At 38.1% G+C, this 22,791-nt stretch overlaps 1 protein-coding gene across 3 annotated transcripts in view; it reads left to right on the top strand.

Annotated features, from left to right (window-relative positions):
* The window catches only part of LOC120539116 (macrophage mannose receptor 1-like), a 74,059-nt gene extending 51,577 nt beyond the window's left edge, over positions 1-22,482 (top strand). For all 3 annotated transcript variants that reach the window (XM_039768889.1, XM_039768888.1, XM_039768887.1), the window contains exons 8-9: positions 12,069-12,407; positions 21,449-22,482. In XM_039768889.1, the coding sequence (XP_039624823.1) occupies positions 12,069-12,407; positions 21,449-21,807 (698 nt within the window). In that variant the 3' untranslated portion in view covers positions 21,808-22,482. The remainder of the gene's footprint in view (positions 1-12,068; positions 12,408-21,448) is intronic.
* Positions 22,483-22,791: the final 309 nt, after the last annotated feature.

Raw genomic sequence — 22,791 nt, 5'->3', positions numbered from 1 at the left:
TAGTACTCTTTGTTCGAAGACAAACAGTTATGTATATCCTGTCCATCTCAGGTATGCTTCAAAGCAAATATGTTAAGAACTTCCTCATGTAAAAGGGGAACATGGCCACTTTGAAAAGTTCAAACTGCCTTTGCAATATTTATGTGTCCTTTGGATAACAGTTACACAAATGAAAAAACTTAACATTGTTCAGAGATTTGTAATGCAGCGTATCAGAGTATCACATAAGCAAGCTGTTTTGGGTAGAAACAATTGATCACTCCTAACTGAAAGGGCAACTTAATGGACAGGGTTTGGATTATGATTACCCTTGTCTGATTTTTCTCTCATGATTAATGAGATGATGCTTTGGTCTTCAAGTCAAGTTTAATTGGTCATATTCTGGAAATTGCAGTAATAGAAATTGAAATGGATGGACGTGATGATCCGTGAGGCAGCAGCACTTAGCCACAGTCCTGTGTTCAAATCTGGTTATATACTTTGCCTGTGTGTAGTTTGCATGGCTCAATCAATTGCTTCATTCACACGTCATTTTATAGGATACATTTATTGGACATTTTAACCTCCACGAACACAGGATTTTATGGATGATTTATTTATGCAGCTCTGGAGCACTGCACTTTTGAACATTTTGTTTGTTGTAAATAAAAGTAGCTTTTCACCTTGGACCAACCCATTGCTGACTGTGCATCCTCATTTGCCCATCTCATCCTCAGGTACATTATCGACAGCTCCAGATTTAAAAATCTCCTGAAAGCAACAAGGGATCATGGAGCTGACCCAGACTATCAAACTTTGTGTACATTTGAGTTTTCCTTAAGTGTGCTAGATGCAACTGGGCATGCACTGTGACCACAAAATTTGCTTAGTATGAGTGAATATGGGTTTGTGTGAATGTACTCTGTGATTGATCGGCAACCAGTGCTGCTGACTTAGTCATAGGCTCCCTGTAACTTCAAACTCAAAAGTAGATCAGAGAAACAGATTCACAATCTGCATATCATAAGATCACAGATTTACATCTGAGAACATATATCTAGGGTCTTCTTCTTTAACAGGCACATTTTTAGAAGCATACTTTTCTAAGCAGAAGCATGGCTTTTTGTATACAACTCCATAGTATTCAACATTTAATTAGCATTAATTTAAGACCAAACCTGGCTATAAAAATATTACACTTTATAGAAATTCTGCAATCATGCACATTAATCTTAAAAAAAAAAAAAAACTAGAGGATTGTCCATTTGGGTGAGTTAGACATTTGACAGCTGTGTACTTGTATGGTCACAGAAGCTTCACCTTTCCGTGAGTAAATAGAAATTTACCGAAGATGCAAATGTAATTTCCAGATTGCATCTGCTCCAATTCCTATAAGTGGAAAACAAAAGTTGGATGGTGTTACTGCCCATTTTACAATAGGAAAGAAAATTATTTTGAAGTTTTCAGAATCTGAGAACCAACACAGAGCAGACAATTAAGTGAATCAAACCACTGTTAGAGAGTGGCAGCATGGTGCAGCAGTAATTCTGCTGTCTCACAACAAGGAGACCAGGGTTCACTTCCTGGATGCTCCCTGTGTGGAATTTGCATTCTACCCATGTCCATGTGGGTTTCGTCCAGGTGATCCAGTATCCTCCCACAATCCAAAGACATGTATGTTAAGTGAATTGGTGATGCTACTGTGTCTGTCTGTGGGTGGATTCTCCCTACAATGGACAGGCACCCTGTCTAAGGTTTCTTCCAGCCTTGTGTCTGATGCTTGCTAGACTGGGATCCAGCTTCCTTATGACCCTATTCTAGATAGGTGGGTTTGGAAGATAGATGGATGGATGGAAATCATTCATAGATATGTGGAAATTTGCACCATGAAGAAGCATACTAGTAATTTCAGGGTAAAGCTGCAATATGCAACAGAATGTTCAAATAATAGATATTGTTAGGAATCTCTTTGCAGTCTAATAAGGATAAATACAATAATAACAATCATAAAATTGACTTCAAAAATTAAACAAAAACTCAATAAAAAACCAAGTTCAAAATCCTAAACCCAGTCTCTTAGTACGTCTTGTCTAAACTTGTCTTTTATGTTTTTAGATTCTCCAATCCAAAACTTAGAAAATGTTTCCATTCTTCAAACACCACGTTCGCATAACAAGCAACAGGTGTCTTTGCTGTAGACTTGATGGTGGCATCCCTTTGACAACAACACACAAAATGTCATTGCCTGTTAAGAAACTAATTAATAAAATGGATATATGATGGTGTCACAAATATAACCAAATTATAGATAGATAGATAGATAGATAGATAGATAGATAGATAGATAGATAGATAGATAGATAGATAGATAGATAGATAGATAGATAGATAGATAGATAGATAGATAGATAGATACTTTATTAATTCCAAGAGGAAATTCACATACTCCAGCAGCAGCATACTAATAAAGAAGAATATTAAATTAAAGAGTGATAACAATGAAGGTATAACAGACAGACAATAACTTTGTATAATGTTAGTGTTTATCCACCCCCGTGGGTGGAATTGAAGAGTCGCATAGTGTGGGGGAGGAATGATCTCCTCAGTCTGTCATTGGAGCAGGACAGTGACAGCAGTCTGTTGCTAAAGCTGCTCCTCTGTCTGGAGATGATGCTGTTCAGTGGATGCAGTGGATTCTCCATTATTGACAGGAGCCTGCTCAGTGCCTGTCACTCTGCCACGGATGTCAAACTGTCCAGCTCCGTGCCTACAATAGAGCCTGCCTTCCTCACCAGTTTGTCCAGGCGTGAGGCGTCCTTCTTCTTTATGTTGCCTCCCCAGTACACCACCACGTAGAAGAGGGCGCTCGCCACAACTGTCTAATAGAACATCTGCAGCATCTTATTGCAGATGTTGGAGGACGCCAGCCTTCTAAGGAAGTATAGTCGTCTCTGTCCTTTCTTAACATAACTATACAACTATTCTTTCAATAACTATACTACTAATAATAATACATTTTCAAAACAGGACAGCCATCTCATAATGAGCTAACACAAGTTCTTTACAGATGCTGAGTCCAAAATTGCCTGCTTCAATTATTATTTCATGCTACATTACGTTTTATGATAAAAATGATTAAAGTGCAATGCTGGCCAATTCAAGGAGACAAATGGTACAGTCAAGTGAAAAACTAAGTACACCTACTGGAAACTGTTGACTTTTTCAATCTAATTAAAAAGGCAAATAATAGATCTGTATGTAAGCAGTGCCTACAGATGAAGATGATATACTTGAACAAATGACACATAAAGTTGACACGGTGTATTTATTCTCATAGTTTAAATTACAAAAATGCTGATTTTTCAAGTGTCTCTAAATGCACTCGTTTCACCAAGGATTCCCAAGGCCCACCAGTCCAAGTCAAGTCAAGTCAAGTTGGGGAGCATGCACTGGTACAGTACGTTGCCGCACCCACTACACGGCGAAACAACTCGGGATCCCGGTTTACAACCCCCCAGGCAGACACATGGTCCAGTCCCACCCTCTGGAAATGACCCTCTATCTGCCGCAGCCAGGTGTTACATGGGCGACCCCTTGGCATGAGGATCTTAAAAGCTGGATCACCCTTGGGGAAATGCGCTAAATGGCAGTAGTGCCATAACTGACACTCCCTCACAATGCAGGTAATGTGCCTCATTTGGGACTCCATGAGCAACTGCTCATTTAACACAAAGTCAAACCAACAGTACCCAAGGATTTTCCAGAGAGACACAGTACCAAAGGAGCCCAGTCTTCATCTCAAGTCACTGGATAGTGTCCAAGTCTTGCAATCATATAGCAAGACATGAAGCACCAGGACTCTAAACACTTGGACCTTCGTCCTTTTGCATAGATATCGGGAGCGCCACACACCCCTTTCCTGCGACCTCATGACTCCCTATACTCTCTCAATCCGTCTACTGACTTCACAGGAAGAGTCACAAGAGACATAAATGTCACTGCCAAGGTAGGTAAACCTCTCAACAAGGTCAACACTCTCTCCGCAAACAGACACACTGCTGATGGCTGTGCTGACGAGGTCATTAAAGGCCTGGAACTTGTTTTTCATCCAGGACACTTGCAAGCCCAGACACTCAGACTCCTAGCTCAGTCTCTTGAGCATCCTGATCAGGGCCTCCATTGACTCTGCGAAGATCACAGCATTGTCAGCAAAGTCAAGATCTGTGAATCTTTCTTCACCTACAGCCACTGGACCCCATAACCTTGCCCAACACCCAGTCCATATAAGCATTGCACAAAGTAGGAGCAAGAACACACCCCTGATGAACCCCAGAATCAACTGCAAATGCAGAGGTCCTGACTCCACTCTGCACAGCACTCTGCTTTTATTAACCTAAGGTTATAGATATAAAAGGTAGTGTAACATACAGTATGAGGGCTACAAAAGGGATTAGGGACAAGTAATGAAAAGTCTGAAAGGGAAAATAGGTACATCTAGGACCCAAATATGGTCTCATATTATAACATTTCTCTTAATGGTATACTTAATTCTAATGCTCTGCAAAAAACAGAACTGTTTCCTTTTCTTTTTCTGTCCCCTGGTTTATGCCTGAACTTCGGCTTCTGAAAGCTAAGGGCAGGCAACTTAAAAGGCTATATAAAAAATCTAGATTCTTTGTCCACAAAGAGATGCATAAAAATCATGTACTCTATTACAAGGATTGTATAGCCCAAACCAAATCTAACGATTAGATAGATAGATAGATAGATAGATAGATAGATAGATAGATAGATAGATAGATAGATAGATAGATAGATAGATACTTACACTCAGTTACTTACTTGTAATACAGGTAACACCAAGTTATTGTTTTCATTACTTAATAATGCTACACAACCTCCAGACTCTTTACCATCTCACCTTTACTCAACTGCTTTCTGTAATTCTCTAATGTCCTTTTTTATTGAGAAAATCCAGAGGATACATCAGCACCTCGGTCCAGATCCTCTCGGTAATTCTTCTGAATTCCAGTCATCTATTCACTCTTTTTCTTCTTTCCAGCTTCCCACTTCCTCTGAAATCTCAGATCTCATCTGCAAATCTAAGTTACCGTATATCTTCCAATAGTAGCCCCGGCGTTTATTAAAAAAATTTTTCGGACGGCCCGGCGTTTAAAAGAGACCAGCGGTTGATGGAGACCGGCTATTATTCGCCTCGCAGACGGAATGGTGATGGGTAAACGGGGTTCATTTGGCAGTAAAATACAGTATGGTACCGTATTTACGGTCACAAAATGTAGGCAACAACACCGGATGAACATTTCAGGATTTAATGAAATTATCAGTACAGCAGTACGGTCTTATTAAAGCAGTATACAGTACGGTACTACCGTAAGCATGAAAAACAGGTACGGTAGACGTCAACTTTCTTGCCAATTATGCCACCAGCACTGGCCTGCACCAGTCTGAATTTCGCACGAAAGCGCTCATCAGCCCGACAAGTCCCCTGCGGAACATAAGGAAATGCAATAAGCTCCAAACTCACGCATATACGTATACATTACGACATGAGACTGGATTATATACAATAAAGTACAGTACAGTACATACCATCTACTCGTCTGAATAGGTAATGATTGCTTCGTTATTTGCGAGTTCTTCTTCATCTTCCTCTTCTTGTGATGGCAATACAGGTACTCCCATTGCTTGTTGTCGCGCAGTAATCAGTTTTATCAGGATTAACGTGTCAAAGATGGCATTTTCATGTTCTTCCCGCCACCTCTGCCCTCCCTGTGGGGTTATGATTGACGTGGAGACGAAAGGGCAAAATGTACACAAAGAAATTTCTTTTTGACTTTCTCGCTTCCTCGATAGCATCCGACGACAAAACATTTTTGACACGAAAAGGTACTTACCGTATGATTCACTGCAGGAGGGCGGTAGCCCAAGTGGTACGAAAAGAGGATTAGCGTACGATAAAGGCGATGGGTCATTGGAGATCTGCGTTTACTACAGACCGGCGCTTAAAGGAGACCGGCTCTATTAGAGACCGGCGTCTATTTGTTGCGACATCTCTTCAAACCCGGCGTTTATTGGAAACGGGCGTCAATAAGAAGCCGGCCACTAATAGAAGATATATGGTATCTACTTGTCAGTTGGACCCCTTGCCTACAGTTCTGGTTAAGTCCCTCTCATTTCTGCCATCATTTGCTCTTCTCTTACTACTGGTATTATTCCCTTATCTCTTAAAACTGCTGCTATAACCCCAATATTGAAAAAACCTGATGCTGATTTTACTAACTTCAATAATTTTCGCCCTATCTCTAACTTGCCCTTTATCTCCAAAATTCTTGAAAAAATAGTAGGTATCCAAATTCATGCCCACTTATCTCATAATAATCTATATGAAAAGTTCCAGTGTGGTTTTCACCCCCTTCATAGTACAGAAACGGCACTTGTTAAAATTACAAATAAACTTCTTATGGCTGCTGACTCCAGCCTAATCACTATTCTCATCAGTCTTGATCTGAGTGCGGCTTTTGATACTATTTGTCATACCACTCTCCTTAATAGATTATCTTTGATTGGCATTACCCACATTCCACTTGATTGGTTTAGATCCTACCTCTCAGGCCACACTCAGTTCATACAGCTTAAAACCTTCACTTCCCAACCCACCATTACTTCTGGTGTGCCCCAAGGCTCTGTCCTGGGGCCTCTTCTTTTTATCATTTACCTTCTCCCCTTTGTCAATATTTTCCATATGTATAACATTAATTTTCACTGTTATGCTGATGACACCCAGCTCTACCTTGCTAGTAAACCCACCTCCTCATTTCCACCACCTTCGCTTATTGACTGCATTGCTGAAATTAAATCCTGGTTCTCTTCGAATTTTCTTAAACAGTGACAAAACTGAGGTTCTCCTCATTGGTTCAAAATCATTATTATCCAAAACCAATATTCTTTCTCTTATTATTGATAACTCTGTTGTTTCCCCATCACCTCAGGTCAAGAGTCTGGGTGTCATCCTCAACAGTACTCTATCCTTCCAATCTCACATTCGCACATCACCCGGTCTGCGTACTTCCACCTACGTAATATTAATCGCATTTGCCCCTCCCTCACTCCTCATACCACTGCCATTCTTGTTCACAGTCTTGTTACTTCTCTGCTGGACTACTGCAATTCACTCCTCTTTGGTCTCCCTAATAAATCTCTCCATAAGCTTCAGTTAATCCAGAATTCTGCAGCACGCATCATTACTTGAACCTCATCTATTCACCATATTACTCCAGTCTTGCAGCAGCTCCATTAAGTTTCGAACTGATTTTAAGATTCTGTTATTAACATTTAAGGCCATTCATAACCTTGCCCCTCCATATCTGTCTGACCTTCTTCATGTTGCCATTCCCTCCCGTAACCTTAGATCCTCTTCCTCCATCCATCTGACCATCCCTCTCGCCCGTCTAACCATCATGGGGAGGAGAGCATTCAGTCGTTCTGCTCCCAAGCTCTGGAATTCATTACCTGCCGAGCTAAGAAATATTAAATAATATTCACCCTTCAAATGTGAACTTAAAATGCATCTGTTTAAAATGTTTTTTTCTTTATGATTACAGTGGTTATGTTTGGTTTTAAATATTTACTGATGTTTTAATTGTTTATAATTGTGTCTTTTATTTATTTATTTATTGTTTATTCGGCGTCCTTGAGTTTTCAGAAAGGTGCCTTGTATAAATACAATGTATTAATTAGTTAATTAATTAATTAAATAAATAAATACAACAAAACACTAGCATATAAAATAACATTTTTGGGTGGGCGTTTCCTTTAATATGACCCAGCACAACTGATGAACAAATAACCATCTGAATACATCTGTGACGGTGCAAGTTTGCTCCAAGGTCCTTCTGCTATTGTGGTAGCCTCTTGGACCCAACACCGTTGATAGTCATGATCAGGATAAGCTGAGCAAATGAGGTCAAACACATATTAACCAAGGGGATGGTATAAAAGTGCTAGATTGCATTTATTAAAAACACTTCATGAGGGCTAGAAGGGCCAGAGCCTGGGAGTAGTGCAAGAGGTAGGCTGAACTGCCAGATAAGTGCCTCCTTGGCTGCATGAACCTATTCTGGATTAAGTCAAGGAAACAGACAGGTTTTAAAGGACTGCACTGGGGCTCGGGTTTTTTAATGAGAGCTTCTTTTGTTTTAACATTGTTTTTATGGATTCTTTATTAATGGGATTTTAACTTCCACACTTCATTTTATGGATTATTTACGTATTGACAATTTTTGAAGCACTGCACTGTTTGGACATGTTGATTGTTGAACTGTTTTTAATAAAAGCATTGATCACTTTGCACCATTCTCTCTTTATGTGGTGTCCTCATTTGCCAAGCTCCTCCCTTGGAAACGTTATTGGCAGTGTTGGGTTAAAGAGCCTCTTGGTGGCACCATGTAGTATGGAGCAACCAGCACCGTCACAACATCCTTTCATATAGAACAGACTTGTCTTTTAGGCAAAAAACTTAATTGCCATAAAAAAGCAATGTAACAATTACTGTATGTTATTAGAAACATTTCTTCCTTTGCATGTGAATGACTGAATGAGTTACATTACCACAGTCACATACTGTTTTTCCCTGGTAATATAGTGGGATCTTTCTCCAAATAGGAAATAGCATTTAGTATACATTTGATATTTCAATGAGCAACTATCACAAATTTGATGCCAGACTTGCCATGTTTGTTTGTTTTTCACTATATGAAAGAGCATAAACAGTTCAAGAATAATTGCTTATCTATGGTTAGGTCTGCCTGGCAGTTGTACACAAAGTTTGCAAAGTGTCTGATACAGCAGCAAAGCTTTCAGTAAAATAATTACACACGTATCTTCAGTCTGGCAGGGAGAAATGGCACATAGAAATGTACAAAGTAAGCCATGAGTGAAAAGCACAGTGCTGAAAGGTGACTAGCTCACATTTTCACAGACACTGTACACCTCAAAAATATATTCAAATGTAACAATAAAAAATCAGCTTTTTTGCTTATGCATGCATCCATTGTGTAAGTATGTGATTCAATAAGCACAAAAGCATTTCTATGTAGCTGCACTCAGGTCACATTCTGTTTTTTTTTTCCCATAAAAGGCACTTCACTCAAGGCTAACTATTATGTTACTGCATCTGTCCTTCCATTGTTATTGCCAAATGTTTATTTTGTCATTTGCATACTTTGTCAGGTGAAAATAATATGAGTGAGCTGCCTACCAGCACTGTGCTCTTCATTTGCAGCTTGCTCTGTCCTCAGTGTGCTATCTCACAGGAAGTCTTTTCCTGAGGTCAGATTGACTAAGGCTGTGTGTTTTGTATTTCAGTGGTCTTTATAGTCACATTTTTCCTAACTAAAATAAATGGAGTACGTAGTGAAAGAGTGTAGATGAATATAAGTTTGATATGTTTTTCATGATTACAGTGGTGTGAAAAACTATTTGCCCCCTTCCTGATTTCTTATTCTTTTGTATGTTTGTCACACAAAATGTTTCTGATCATCAAACACATTTAACCATTAGTCAAATATAACACAAGTAAACACAAAATGCAGTTTTTAAATGATGGTTTTATTATTTAGGGAGAAAAAATCCAAACCTACATGGCCCTGTGTGAAAAAGTAATTGCCCCCTAAACCTAATAACTGGTTGGGCCACCCTTTGCAGCAATAACTGCAATCAAGCGTTTGCGATAACTTGCAATGAGTCTTTTACAGCGCTCTGGAGGAATTTTGGCCCACTCATCTTTGCAGAATTGTTGTAATTCAGCTTTATTTGAGGGTTTTCTAGCATGAACCGACTTTTTAAGGTCATGCCATAGCATCTCAATTGGATTCAGGTCAGGACTTTGACTAGGCCACTCCAAAGTCTTCATTTTGTTTTCTTCAGCCATTCAGAGGTGGATTTGCTGGTGTGTTTCGGGTCATTGTCCTGTTGCAGCACCTAAGATCGCTTCAGCTTGAGTTGACGAACAGATGGCCGGACATTCTCCTTCAGGATTTTTTGGTAGACAATAGAATTCATGGTTCCATCTATCACAGCAAGCCTTCCAGGTCCTGAAGCAGCAAAACAACCCCAGACCATCACACTACCACCACCATATTTTACTGTTGTTATGATGTTCTTTTTCTGAAATGCTGTGTTCCTTTTACGCCAGATGTAACTTCCAAAAAGTTCAACTTTTGTCTCATCAGTCCACAAGGTATTTTCCCAAAAGTCTTGTCAATCATTGAGATGTTTCTTAGCAAAATTGAGATGTGCCCTAATATTCTTTTTGCTTAACAGTGGTTTGCGTCTTGGAAATCTGCCATGCAGGCCGTTTTTGCCCAGTCTCTTTCTTATGGTGGAGTTGTGAACACTGACCTTAATTGAGGCAAGTGAGGCCTGCAGTTCTTTAGACGTTGTCTTTTGTGACCTCTCGGATGAGTCGTCTCTGCGCTCTTGGGGTAATTTTGGTCGGCCGGCCACTCCTGGGAAGGTTCACCACTGTTCCATGTTTTTGCCATTTGTGGATAATGGCTCTCACTGTGGTTCGCTGGAGTCCCAAAGCTTTAGAAATGGCTTTATAACCTTTACCAGACTGATAGATCTCAATGACTTCTGTTCTCATTTGTTCCTGAATTTTTTGGATCTTGGTATGATGTCTAGCTTTTGAGGTGCTTTTGGTCTACTTCTCTGTGTCAGGCAGCTCCTATTTAAGTGATTTCTTGATTGAAACAGGTGTGGCAGTAATCAGGCCTGGGAGTGGCCACGGAAATTGAACTCAGGTGTGATACACCACAGTTAGGTTATTTTTTAACAAGGGGGCAATTACTTTTTCACACAGGTTTGGATTTTTTTTCTCCCTAAATAATAAAAACCATCATTTAAAAACTGAATTTTGTGTTTACTTGTGTTATATTTGACTAATGGTTAAATGTGTTTGATGATCAGAAAAATTTTGTGTGACAAACATGCAAAAGAATAAGAAATCAGGAAGGGGGCAAATAGTTTTTCACACCACTGTATATACATAGTTGTCGGTCAAAGAAAGTGAATAATTCACATTTGGGCAGCAATGTTCAGTAATGTCAGTAACAGTGGCAGAACAGGATTTTTCAAGTTAAAAAAAAGGCAAATACAGTTAAGTGAGGTGGAGGTGATAAGAAGTGATTCATACCTGGGTACCAATATTTAACAGTTTCACTTGTGGTGGTTATAGGGGATCTTTAGTGTAAAAAAACAAACAGAAAAATATGGTTAATTCACTTTTTTATAGAATTGCATTTACAAAAACATGACCATTTTCAGTGCATAAGTTTAAAAAGATTTAAAAACAGGCTAATTGCAATTGGCTGAGGCATTTATAGTATAAATACTGCACTTATCAGTTAAGAACCTAGAAATTTATTTTAACTTCAAACTGCACGCATTAACCTTAAGGTCCTTTATTAACTTTATGTATTAATATTATTCATTAACCTGAAGGTCCTCCATTAACCTTAAACAGTATTTGCTTTAATTGTCCCTAAAGTACAGACAACACTTCTGGCTACCAGTAACAATAGAGACAGTGTGTTTTCTGAGCAGATATTATTATGATGATTCTATATTGATATTACTTAATGACCCTCAATATTATAATAAAGTCCAAGCCTTTAACAAGATTTCTAGTTCCTCTTCTATGAATCTTTTATACAGGTGATGCTGGGTCTAGTGAATATACTGTAGGTGCATGAAAGAGTTTGACCTGGCTTAAATATCAGAAGTCAAATCAACTGATGTTTGTCTAGTCCAACACTTTCATCTTTTAATAAAATATGGGTTTGAAATAATTCCTTTTTTCTCTTGTAACTGGTAACTGTATTATTGTTTAAAGTAAGTTTATTACTTTGATGTGTTAGTAGAGCTGTCTTTCCTTTAATAAAACAGTTTGTCCAGCAAGGAGAATTTTAAATGCTTTTTAGTTATTCACTTATTCTGTGTCACAACCAACATTAAGGTAACACAACAAAACATGTTTTTTTTTTCTAATTTTCCATTTCTGTTAACAGAAACTAATAATTTTAATCGTACATATATTTGGATAAATGAGAGTATGAACTGGAACAAAGCTCAGAACTACTGTCAAGTGAACTACAGAGATCTGGTCAGTATAAGAAATGAGACTGAAAATATGGAGATAATAAAGAAAGCACAAATCACTCCCTTCTGGATTGGTCTGTTCAACAATCCCTGGAAGTGGTCTGATGGTGGGAAATCAACATATCAAAACTGGGAAAATTCACAACCAAACAATTATAAACATCATAAAAAGTGTGTGGAGGTGAAAAATAATGGAACGTGGAGTGTTGATGATTGCAATTCAACAAAGCCTTTCATTTGCTCCAAGAGTAAGGTTCACTGCTTACTTTGCATTATAAAATATGTGCTTTAGAATAATTTTTTTAAAACTATAAATACAGAAAATCTTGTTACATGTTACCAAAAGTATAAACTGTATGAATTTATTCAATATTCTAGTCATATTTATAGTATTTGTTTTTAATCTTTCTTGTAGCCATTTGTATTTTGCAACTTACTGAAAATTATTTTGATGGACATATATTGCATGTGGTGATATAAATGAAAATATATTTAGGAGAGTGTCTAAAACGTTGATCTTTTCAACTATTGGAAAATGGTTTGCTTTAAAAAAATAACAACAACAACATTTATTTATATAGTACATTTTCATACAAACAGTAGCTCAAAGTACTTTACATTAGGAAGAAAAGAAAAATAAAACACACAGTAAGAAAATAAAATAAGTCAACATTAATTAACATAGAATAAGAGTAAGGTCCAATGGCCAGGGTGGACAGAAAAAACAAAAAAAAAATTCCAGACGGCTGGAGAAAAAAATAAAATCTGTAGGGATTCCAGACCATTAGACTGCCCAGTCCCCTCTGGGCATTCAAACTAACATAAATGAAACAGTCCTCTTTGGATTTAGGGTTCTCACGGAAGGACTTGAAGGTGATGGTCATGTAGACTTCTGCCTTTTAATCCATCCATTATTGTTGGAGCATCATGATGCTAGGAGTAGAAACCGGAAAAAGAAACAGAAGAGAGAGTAGGGGTCAGTACAGAATAGAATCAGAGAATTTGTATTACATGAGTGGAAGACCACTCATTAGATTTCATTGGATGGTTTCAGGTTTAGCTACTTTAAGAATTAAGGGCATCCAAGACAAAAATAATTTAGACGTTCTTTTTCTAAAATACATTTGGAAACAATAGCTGTGGTGATAGAAAATCCCAGCATAATTAATAATTAAAAAAAAAAAGCTCTAATGTCCTAAAACGTAATTGTTCCTGATATTAGCTGTCTTCTCTTTTCATCGTCTCAGCTTTACAGAATTAAATAATGTTTTATTTCAATCTCAAAAGGCTGTTACAACCAAAAACTACATTGAAATAAAAATAAAAAAGGAAAATACAGGTCACTACTTCAATTGTATTGCACAATGAGGTATTTCAGAAAGTTATCCTTGTTATTAAAAGAAATGCATCTAATGGCTGTTTTAGGCTGGAGGGCATGCACATACAAAGGCTCCTGTACAACAAAATAAGCAATGACATATGAAAAAGACAGGTGCATTTTAACATAAGAGGGTTATAACATACACAGAAAATTGCAGGTGTATTACAGTAGAAGGGAGAAGGGAAAACAACAAACATAACATCCTTATAAACTGAACTCTGATTATTGTTTTGTCCTAACAATCTAGAACAGAAGCTGACCCCTTGCCTATCTCTGTTCTCTGCCTGTTTATTTCTACTGTCTTCATCTCTCTTTTTTTTCTCTTTCCTACTTGTGTTGCCAACACTGACCCTCCCTTCTCTAAGCTTACCTGGATGGTAACCAGAAGGACCTTTTACACTACCAAATTTACAAATACTAAAATTTGAAGACATTTTCTCTCTTGATTTATGCAGCCACCTACTGTCCAACTATGACTGGAACTTAAATAACTTGCCTGCTAGTTCAGAATCTTTGTTATTTTCTTCAGATTTTATGCATTTAGTGAGGTATGTGTCACCATTTTTTATTATTGACCACAGAAAAGGAGAAAATACATTTTTGCTTTTGTCTCTTCCGGCTCTATGGTCATGACTAACTTACACACACACACATACACACACAGACACACCACACACAGTTTGTTTGGAGGCAATGACTGCATCTCGCATGACTTTCAACTTACTGATTTTGTGTAATGTTAAAGAAGAAATATATTGAATCTTACATCTTAAAATGCGACATTAATGAAATAAATAAATCTCAATGAATGTAATATATTCACGCTTTTTAGTTTTTCTGCTCTTTGCTAATATAATCTTTGAAATTATTGTTGTTACCATGTAATGCTAACTCTAGTGCATATGAGCATAAATTTGCATTTTCTAGCTTTTGTGTTTTCCAATTCCAATCTTAAACTGTTTCAGACCAAAGTGAGCAGATTTTTAAATCATTATTCAGGTCATTTTGTAAAAGTGGAATAAAACATTTTTGATGAATGAAATTCCTGGCCATGGTGGAGAAGACAGTACGTTCTATTATTCTATCACTCTACAATTCCTGTGAGTCCCAAACAACAGAAAGAGCAATACCCAACACAATTCCAGATTCAAGGGAATGATTTTTATTTGACAAAATACCTTCCATATACAATTAACAGCAAAATCAACCATTCAGAAATCCTCTTTCATCCTCCAAAAGAGCATTGTCCACTGCATCCTGATTTTGACTCAATTCATGTGAGGCAGGGTGCTTTTTTTTTAAAAAAAAGTCTACCCAGATACTGTTACTAGTCTCCTGTCCATGTCTTGTGAAGCACTTCCGGGTTATATGAAAACCAGGACAGACCTCGCCCTGCTGCAACCTCTGGCAGTCCCTGAAGACCCCGACAGTGCTGCATCTCCGGACTCCAACTCCCATGCCACCCTGCAGGATATATACTGTATATATATATATATATTATATATATATATATATATATATATTAAGACAGCCCCCGTACACAGACACAGCACCAGATGTCCAAAAACACACACGTCTAAGGCATTTGTCTGCTCTATACAGCACCACACAATGCTACATTAGCCAACCCAGTTACTTCTTTCTCTCTCTTCTTCTCTTTCTGCTGCCCTCACTCCTCCAAATGCAAGCTCTGTCCTCTTCCTCCCAACTCCGGCTCGTCTACTGGAGTGAGGCGGCTCCTTTTATAATAACCCAGATGTGCTCCAGGTGCTTCATGATGATCTTCTGACGGCACTTCCTGGTGTGGCAGAAGTGCTGCATGAACACCGGAAACAATCCGGGTGTGTCTGGAATTTTTTCTGGCAGCACCTCCATTTGTGGCGGAAGTGATGCAATCCAGGGCTCCATAATCCTCTGGGTGCCCCCTGGTGTTGGCCACGGGCACCAACACGGCTGGAGCTTCTAAGCTCTGATCCTGTGGCCCCCATGCAGACCAGGGCGGCTGCCCTCTCATGGCCTTGGGAAGATATTATCCCTCTCCCGGCCCTTCCAGGCATCCCAGCCATCCACCACTATATATATATGAATAAATCACATGAACAGTACATTCACTTAATTTAAAAACATTTACAGCACAACCATTTTTCGAATTTTTATTGAAGACAAGGGTTTTTCAAGTAATCAGCAAATGTTGGGACACTTGTAGGAGTTGTTTGCATCAGCTTTCAAGACTTAATTTATTTCCAATGCTGCAGAAAAGCTGTAAGATTTTAACCCATTACTTATTCTATAAAATTGACCTTTTTATAACTCTAAAAATGATTATTTTTTAGTTTTTGGTAACCTAATTTTTTTACAACCTCTGAGAGTTTGCTGCTTGCCTTTTTACCATTTCAGGTTATTCACTGGACTTCACTTGCTTAAATTTCAATAGAAATACTTGATGTGAGTGGCATTAACTTCTTAAATTTAAACTTGGAGAACTCATCAAACAGCAGATAGCAAGAAAAAGTATAAAAAGTAGTCATTAATAATTGTTTGCCTACATGCCAGTAGAAATGAATTCCTGTATTATCTGCATATTCTCCAATAATCAAGAAATAATTCAGATATGTCATTTAACAATTAATAACCAGACATCATAATAAACAATTCACAGCTTTTTCCAAATATTAATTTTAAAAGGTTTAATTGTTATATTTAATTTTAAAAAGGCAAATTTCAAAAAGTTAATGAGAAGCCATAGAGAAAGAAATTGAGACGAGTTTTCAAAGTTGAGCTAGTGGATAAGCATCAGGTAGCTTTTAAAGAGCACTTCAGACAATACTGAGTGACTTTATACTGAAAGTTCAGTACAGCAGGAAAACTAATAGATCTCTTTAGAAGAGGAGTAAGGACCTATGAAACAACTTTATAAAATAACTAACAAAATACCCTTGCTTCGCAGCGACGAAATACTGCCTTAAAATTTTTATTAAGAAGAAAATTAAACCTTTTTAAACTGAGGGAAAATATACCAATAATTATTTGTTAAGGATCTCTTTGTATACCACATTGTGAGTTCGGCCCTCCGGTTGTAATATGACCAAGCTATGCGCTGAGCTTACTCTTAAGCATGCAACGTACAGTTGGCCATGTGAACAGTAATCTTGTTTCAAATCTCACAGCTTGGATTGCTGCTGTCATAATCGGTCTGAGTTTCATGGTTTGTTTCAATTACGACAGTATTTGCAGGACTTGTGTTGAAGTGACATTCAGCATCTGTCAAGTGTTGTAAGCATACAACTGGTTTCATCGATAACTTCACATCCAGCTTTTGAGAGTTTAAACATTCATAAACATCAAAGTGTCCACTACTGAAATCATCACCTGTGAGTCTAAGATGTTTAAGAGGCATTGGCAGTTGTCGAAAGGTGTTAAATATTTGGCCATTTCGGTACACTTGAAAGCGACAACTGAACAATTCAGCGGCTGCCATCAAATCACATGCAGAACCATAGGTGAAGAGCTTAAGCATTTCACTCTTATAGTGCTCCTGTGTAGTATAATTATCTCCTGTACCGTCATCAGTCCACACTTTGAACCTGTCCCAGTCATTCAAGACATAAGACACAATGTTTCTCTGGATATCAAGATTGAGCCTGATATGGCCGTGCAATATGTAACAAAGAGAATGGAAAAGGCAGGTGCCATCTCCGGGTAAAGAAACCATTCTGTGACAGTTCTTTGATCGATGGTGATCACCTCGATAGACATGTTAATGGGGGTACAGTTGGAATGATAAAGGAAATGGGTACCTGAACAATGTAAAGTAAGTCTAAAATACCTACACAATAACTATAATCGTAATAAACGAACAATAAAACAGCAGAGAAGCCGTGGATTAAATAAAAAGGCTGTAGTTATCAGCAGGGAGACGTGAATCCCGTGGCGAAGCAAGGAAGGGAATGTAGAGACCAGAGCGATGGACAGCCTTATATAGGCAGGCAGCCAACAACGTAGGAGGCATTGGGATGGGGGACCCAACGCTGCCTCACACGGTGACCGAGCTGCAGGCTATGGACGTATATATGTACGCAAGTAGGATTCAGTTAGCGTTGGGTTCAATATGGCAGCTGACAGTGGCATCATACCACCAAAATAAGTACGTACATTGGTTTCAGTTAGCGCAGGGAAGCCGCCTACCAAATTTCGTGAAGATGGGGCCATAAATAAGAAAGTTCAACATGGCCGACGTTGTCGACCGTTATGACCATTACATGTAGAATTTCGAAATGAAACCTGCTTAACTTTTGTAAGTAAGTTGTAAGGAATGGGCCTGCCAAATTTCAGCCTTCTACCTACACGGGAAGTTGGAGAATTAGTGATGAGTGAGTCAGTGAGTGAGTGAGTCAGTCAGTCAGTCAGTCAGTGAGGGAATAACCATTTATTAGTATAGATAACACTAACCTTAAGGTTCATAAATGCATTAGAGTAACTATTAGAAATGCCAAGTTGCATCTCACCTTACACATTGGATTTTGCAGAAACACAATCCTTTTTTCTTTCTGTGGCTCACAAAATTTAAAACTATAACTCAGTCAGACCTGACTTGAGGAATCACTGACTGCAGTGTCAAAGTTTATAATGGGAATGGTATAACATGGTCAAGGAGAATCCAGTTAGTGTAAGACATACAAAATGACTGGCCTAGTCTTACATGAACAGCTTAGTCTTGTGAGTTTGTGCTTGTGGTCTGTACTTTAAATATATAAACTACTCAAAAAAATTAAAGGAACACTTTGAAAACACATCAGATCTCAATAGGAAAAAAATCATGCTGGATAGCTATACCGATATGGACTGGGTAATATGTTACAAACGAAAGGATGCCACATTGTTTAATGAAAATGAAAATTATCAACCCACAGAGACACACCTTCTGGCAGTGGCATGTATTGTGTGCCATCTTGGAGAAGTTGAACTACCTGTGCAACCTCTGTAGGGTCCAGGTATCTCCTTATGCTACCAGTAGTGACACTGACTGTAGCCAAATGCAAAACTAGTGAAAAAACAGTCAGAAAAGATGAGAAGGGAAAAATGGCAGTGGCCTCCACCTGTTAAACCATTCATGTTTTGGGGTCATCTCATTGTTGCCCCTCTTGTGCACTTGTTGTTAATTTCATTAACACAGAAGCAGGTAAAACTGATTAACAACCCCCTCTGCTACTTAACTGACCAGATCAATATCCCAGAAGTTTCATTGACTTTATGCTGATTAGAAAATGTTCCTTCAATTTTTTTGAGCAGTGTATATATATATATATATATATATATATATATATATATATATATATATATATATATATATATATATATATATATATATATATATACACACACACAGTAATCCCTCCTCGATCGCAGGGGTTGCGTTCCAGAACCCCCCGCAGTAGATGAAAATCCGTGAAGTAGAAACCATATGTTTGTATGGTTATTTTTATATATTGTAAGCCCTCATAAACTCTCCCACACTGTTAAAATTATTAGAGCCCTCTAGACATGAAATAACACCCTTTATTCAAAAGTTTAAACTGTGCTCCATGACAAGACAGAGATGTTAAAAGAATGCAAATATATCTTCTCTTCAGGAGCAGAGAATTTCAGAGAGAGAGAGAGAGAGACAGCGCTCGCAAAGAAAAGCAAACAATAAAAAAATCAATACGTGTGCTTTTAAGTTTACTGAAGCACCGCAATAAAGCGGCATTTTTTAGAGGAGCGTCAGTATCTTCTAAGCAAACAGCCTCTGTGCAAACAGCCCCTCTGCTCACATCTCCTCCGTCAGGTGCAGAGAACGTCAGAGAGAGAGCGCGAGATTAAAGCAAACAATCAAAAAATCAATAAGTGTGATTTTGGAAGCACCGCGATAAAGCGGCATTTCTTAGAGGTGCCTCCGTATCCACTAGGCAAACAGCTTCTGTGCAAACAGCACCTCTGCCCACAGCCCCTCCGTCAGGCGCAGAGAATGTCAGAGAGGGTGAGAGAGAGGCAGAGACAAGCAAACAATCGAGCACCGCGCAGGAAGCATATCTTATAGCATTGAGGAGTTTTAGTTAATATGTAATACTTGCTCTGATTGTGTAGCTTCTAAGCCATCCGCCAATAGCGTCCCTTGTATGAAATCAACTGGGCAAACAAACTGAGGAAGCATGTACCATAAATTAAAGACCCATTGTCCGCAGAAATCCACGAACCAGCGAAAAATCCGTGATATATATTTAGATGTTCTTACATTTAAAATCCGCGATAGAGTGAACCCGCGAAAGTCGAAGCGCGATATAGCGAGGGATTACTGTATATATATATATATATATATTGTCACAATAATTATTCTCAGATATCATAAAGGTTTGGGGTAGCCACCCATATATTGTGTCCTGGCTGAAAATTGTTGAAAATAATAAAGAGATATCTTTACAGATCAGAGTCCACAACTGAACTAAATTGTTGCCTTAAGATGGCAGCTTTAAAGACCAGTGGGGAATGTGATATCATCAGGGTTGGAACCAGAAGTGACGTCATCTGTACCGGAAGTGATGTTATCTGCAGCGCCGAAACCAGAAGTGTCTTCTTGACCGGAGGTGACGTCATCGGTACTGCCGGAAACAAAGTAGCGACGTCAACAGGGGCACCGGAAATGGGCGGGGTTACCCGAGAATGGTCTGTAAGAGATTGAGAGAGACAATTAGTGCACTTCACCACCCCCTGGTCAGGCATGGAATTACTATTATTCAGACCCTTTAGTTGTCTCCTAATCGCACATGTGTGACTATACATATATATACTGTATATATACTGTATATATACTATATATATATATATATATGTTGCATAGTTTACTGTCAAATAATGCAAAGAGTACGCGACACGTGTTTCACCGTAATTCTGTGCTCATCAGGCGTACACACTCACTGCACCCCTTCTCGGGGATCGGACCTCGGACATTAGAGGGAAAGCCTCTTTACGTTACACCACAGCGTGTGGTTCGTTTATTTGACCATATGGGGTAATTACATTCATGGCATTTGTAGTCTGAATCACAATCTGATTGTATGGGTGGTTACCTACAAGGTAACACTATATATATGTGTTTTGTTTTTTTTCAACTTCTTGCTAATATAATTTCTAATAGAAAAGAAGAAACCAAACCGAAGTAAATACACTTTGTGTGACACAGGATGATCTAGAGCAGGGGTGTCAAACTCAGTTCCTGCAAGGCCACTGTGGCTGTAGGTTTTTGTTTTATCCATATTAAGAAATTACTAATGCTAATGGAACATTAAATATTTCTTTGATTTTAATTGACTTGGATTTTAATTGTTGAATTTCTTCTTTTACCAACAGCCAAATAATAATGAGATGCAAAATGAGCCAACAGATGACCAGGCTGACCGAGATCTCTTTACATTTGTGTCTCATTAAATTATTTGAACATAAAAAAGTCAATGTCTGAAAGATTTTGATCTTCTGGGGCTGACAAAGCTTTTGGATGTTGATCATAGAAAAAGAAAATAAGTTTTGGAAACATAATTTAAAAAACAAGTTAAATTGGAGATTGTTTGGAGTGAAAATGGTGACCCTCCAGGACCATTTGAGACCACTGAGTTATCTGATCTTTTGGTTTGCTTTAAATCTCTTTAATGCTTGGCTGCCCACACCCCTTTTGTAGAGTGTGTCCAAGGGCAATAAATGAGCTGGATTAATACAATAACAATATTTTCATTATCATTTATTACTCACACAAACAGAATTGTAGAATGAATTAGTAATATCAGTATTAATTAGATTTTTTTTTTGTTTCTTTATGTGCTTTCCTGGACTTTTTTTTAATTAATGCTTCTTATGTGCTTTCTTGGACTTTTCTTGCAGTTGTCATGAATGTAACATTTATAAATACAAATTCAACTTGGGAAGATGCTGTGGATTACTGCAGAGAAAAGAATTCTGATCTCATCAGCATCTCATCTAAGTTGGAGCAGGATGCAATAGCCGCATTGGTGAACATCACCGGTTCATCTAGCGTGTGGCTGGGGCTGAGGCAGAGCCGCCTCTTTGGATTCTGGTTTTGGATTGATGAAAAACCTTTGAGTTATGAGAAGTGGCTCCATGGACCTCCCTCACAGCTCCCTGCCTTGAGCTCTTGTGCTGTTATGTCTCAAGAAATGAATTTCAGTTGGACTAATGTTCCTTGTTCAGAAAAATACAGATTCATCTGTAGGTATCAATAAAATTAACCCAAACCCTAATTTTAGTGTTTATAATTATCTTCATATATAATTCTATATACAGTGCTTGAAGTGAGACAGCACCTCTTCTTATTTCAACATAGCATAACAGCACCTTTCCATAGCATACCGATGAGTACCAGAAGCTCTTTGTAAATTTTCAACACACCTTTCTTCAATCGAATGCTGATATATCCATGTGTTTAGAGCTTAACTAGGGCACACATCCCCCACCTGGCCACTTTGATTGACTGTCATTGTATCACAACAATCTAAGTTTCCACCCCCACCTAACTCTTTGATCGAAAATTACCCTGAAAAGAGTACCACCACTTCAAGTACTGTTCATATCAATGTTTTACTCTTTGAAGTGTTATCACACTTTACTTCTATCATTGTTGAACCCGGTTTCAGGCTGTTATCTTTGGAATAGGTACATTAGTAAGTGTGACTGAAAATGTGGCCTGCATTAGACTGGCATTCAAAACAGTGATGGCATCTGTTTCCTACACTTCTCTTGAGCTTGGCACTGGATGAAAGATGCTTGATTTAGATAATGAATAATTGTATATTATAGCTTACAAAAGATATATAAATAATAACGAAAAAGAGGCTAAATATTATATTCAATGAATGCATTCTAATGTATAATTTATTTAATCCTTTTCTAAATGTAACTGATTTTCTTTAATAAACTATGTTTTCATTCATCACACTGTCCTGTCTTTGAGAAATTAATGAAATGACATGTTTCTTTGAGTTTATACAAAAGGCAATTTATATTATATCTTCAGTTTACTAATTACTAGAGGCAGCACCCAGCATTACTCCAGTAAGTAATTTTAAGCTCTTCTCCGTTCGTCTGCTAGTCTTTTTTCAGTCTGTTTTGTTGTTTCTCTTGCTCTGAGCCACTAGGTGGCACTATCCTGAAAACTAATTACACTTAAAAGGAAAGAACCCTCCCAAAGGTACCCCCAATGTCAAAAT

Source organism: Polypterus senegalus, chromosome 11 (assembly GCF_016835505.1).
Source record: "Polypterus senegalus isolate Bchr_013 chromosome 11, ASM1683550v1, whole genome shotgun sequence".
NCBI lineage: Eukaryota > Metazoa > Chordata > Cladistia > Polypteriformes > Polypteridae > Polypterus > Polypterus senegalus.
This window is presented reverse-complemented; position numbering and strand designations above follow the sequence as displayed.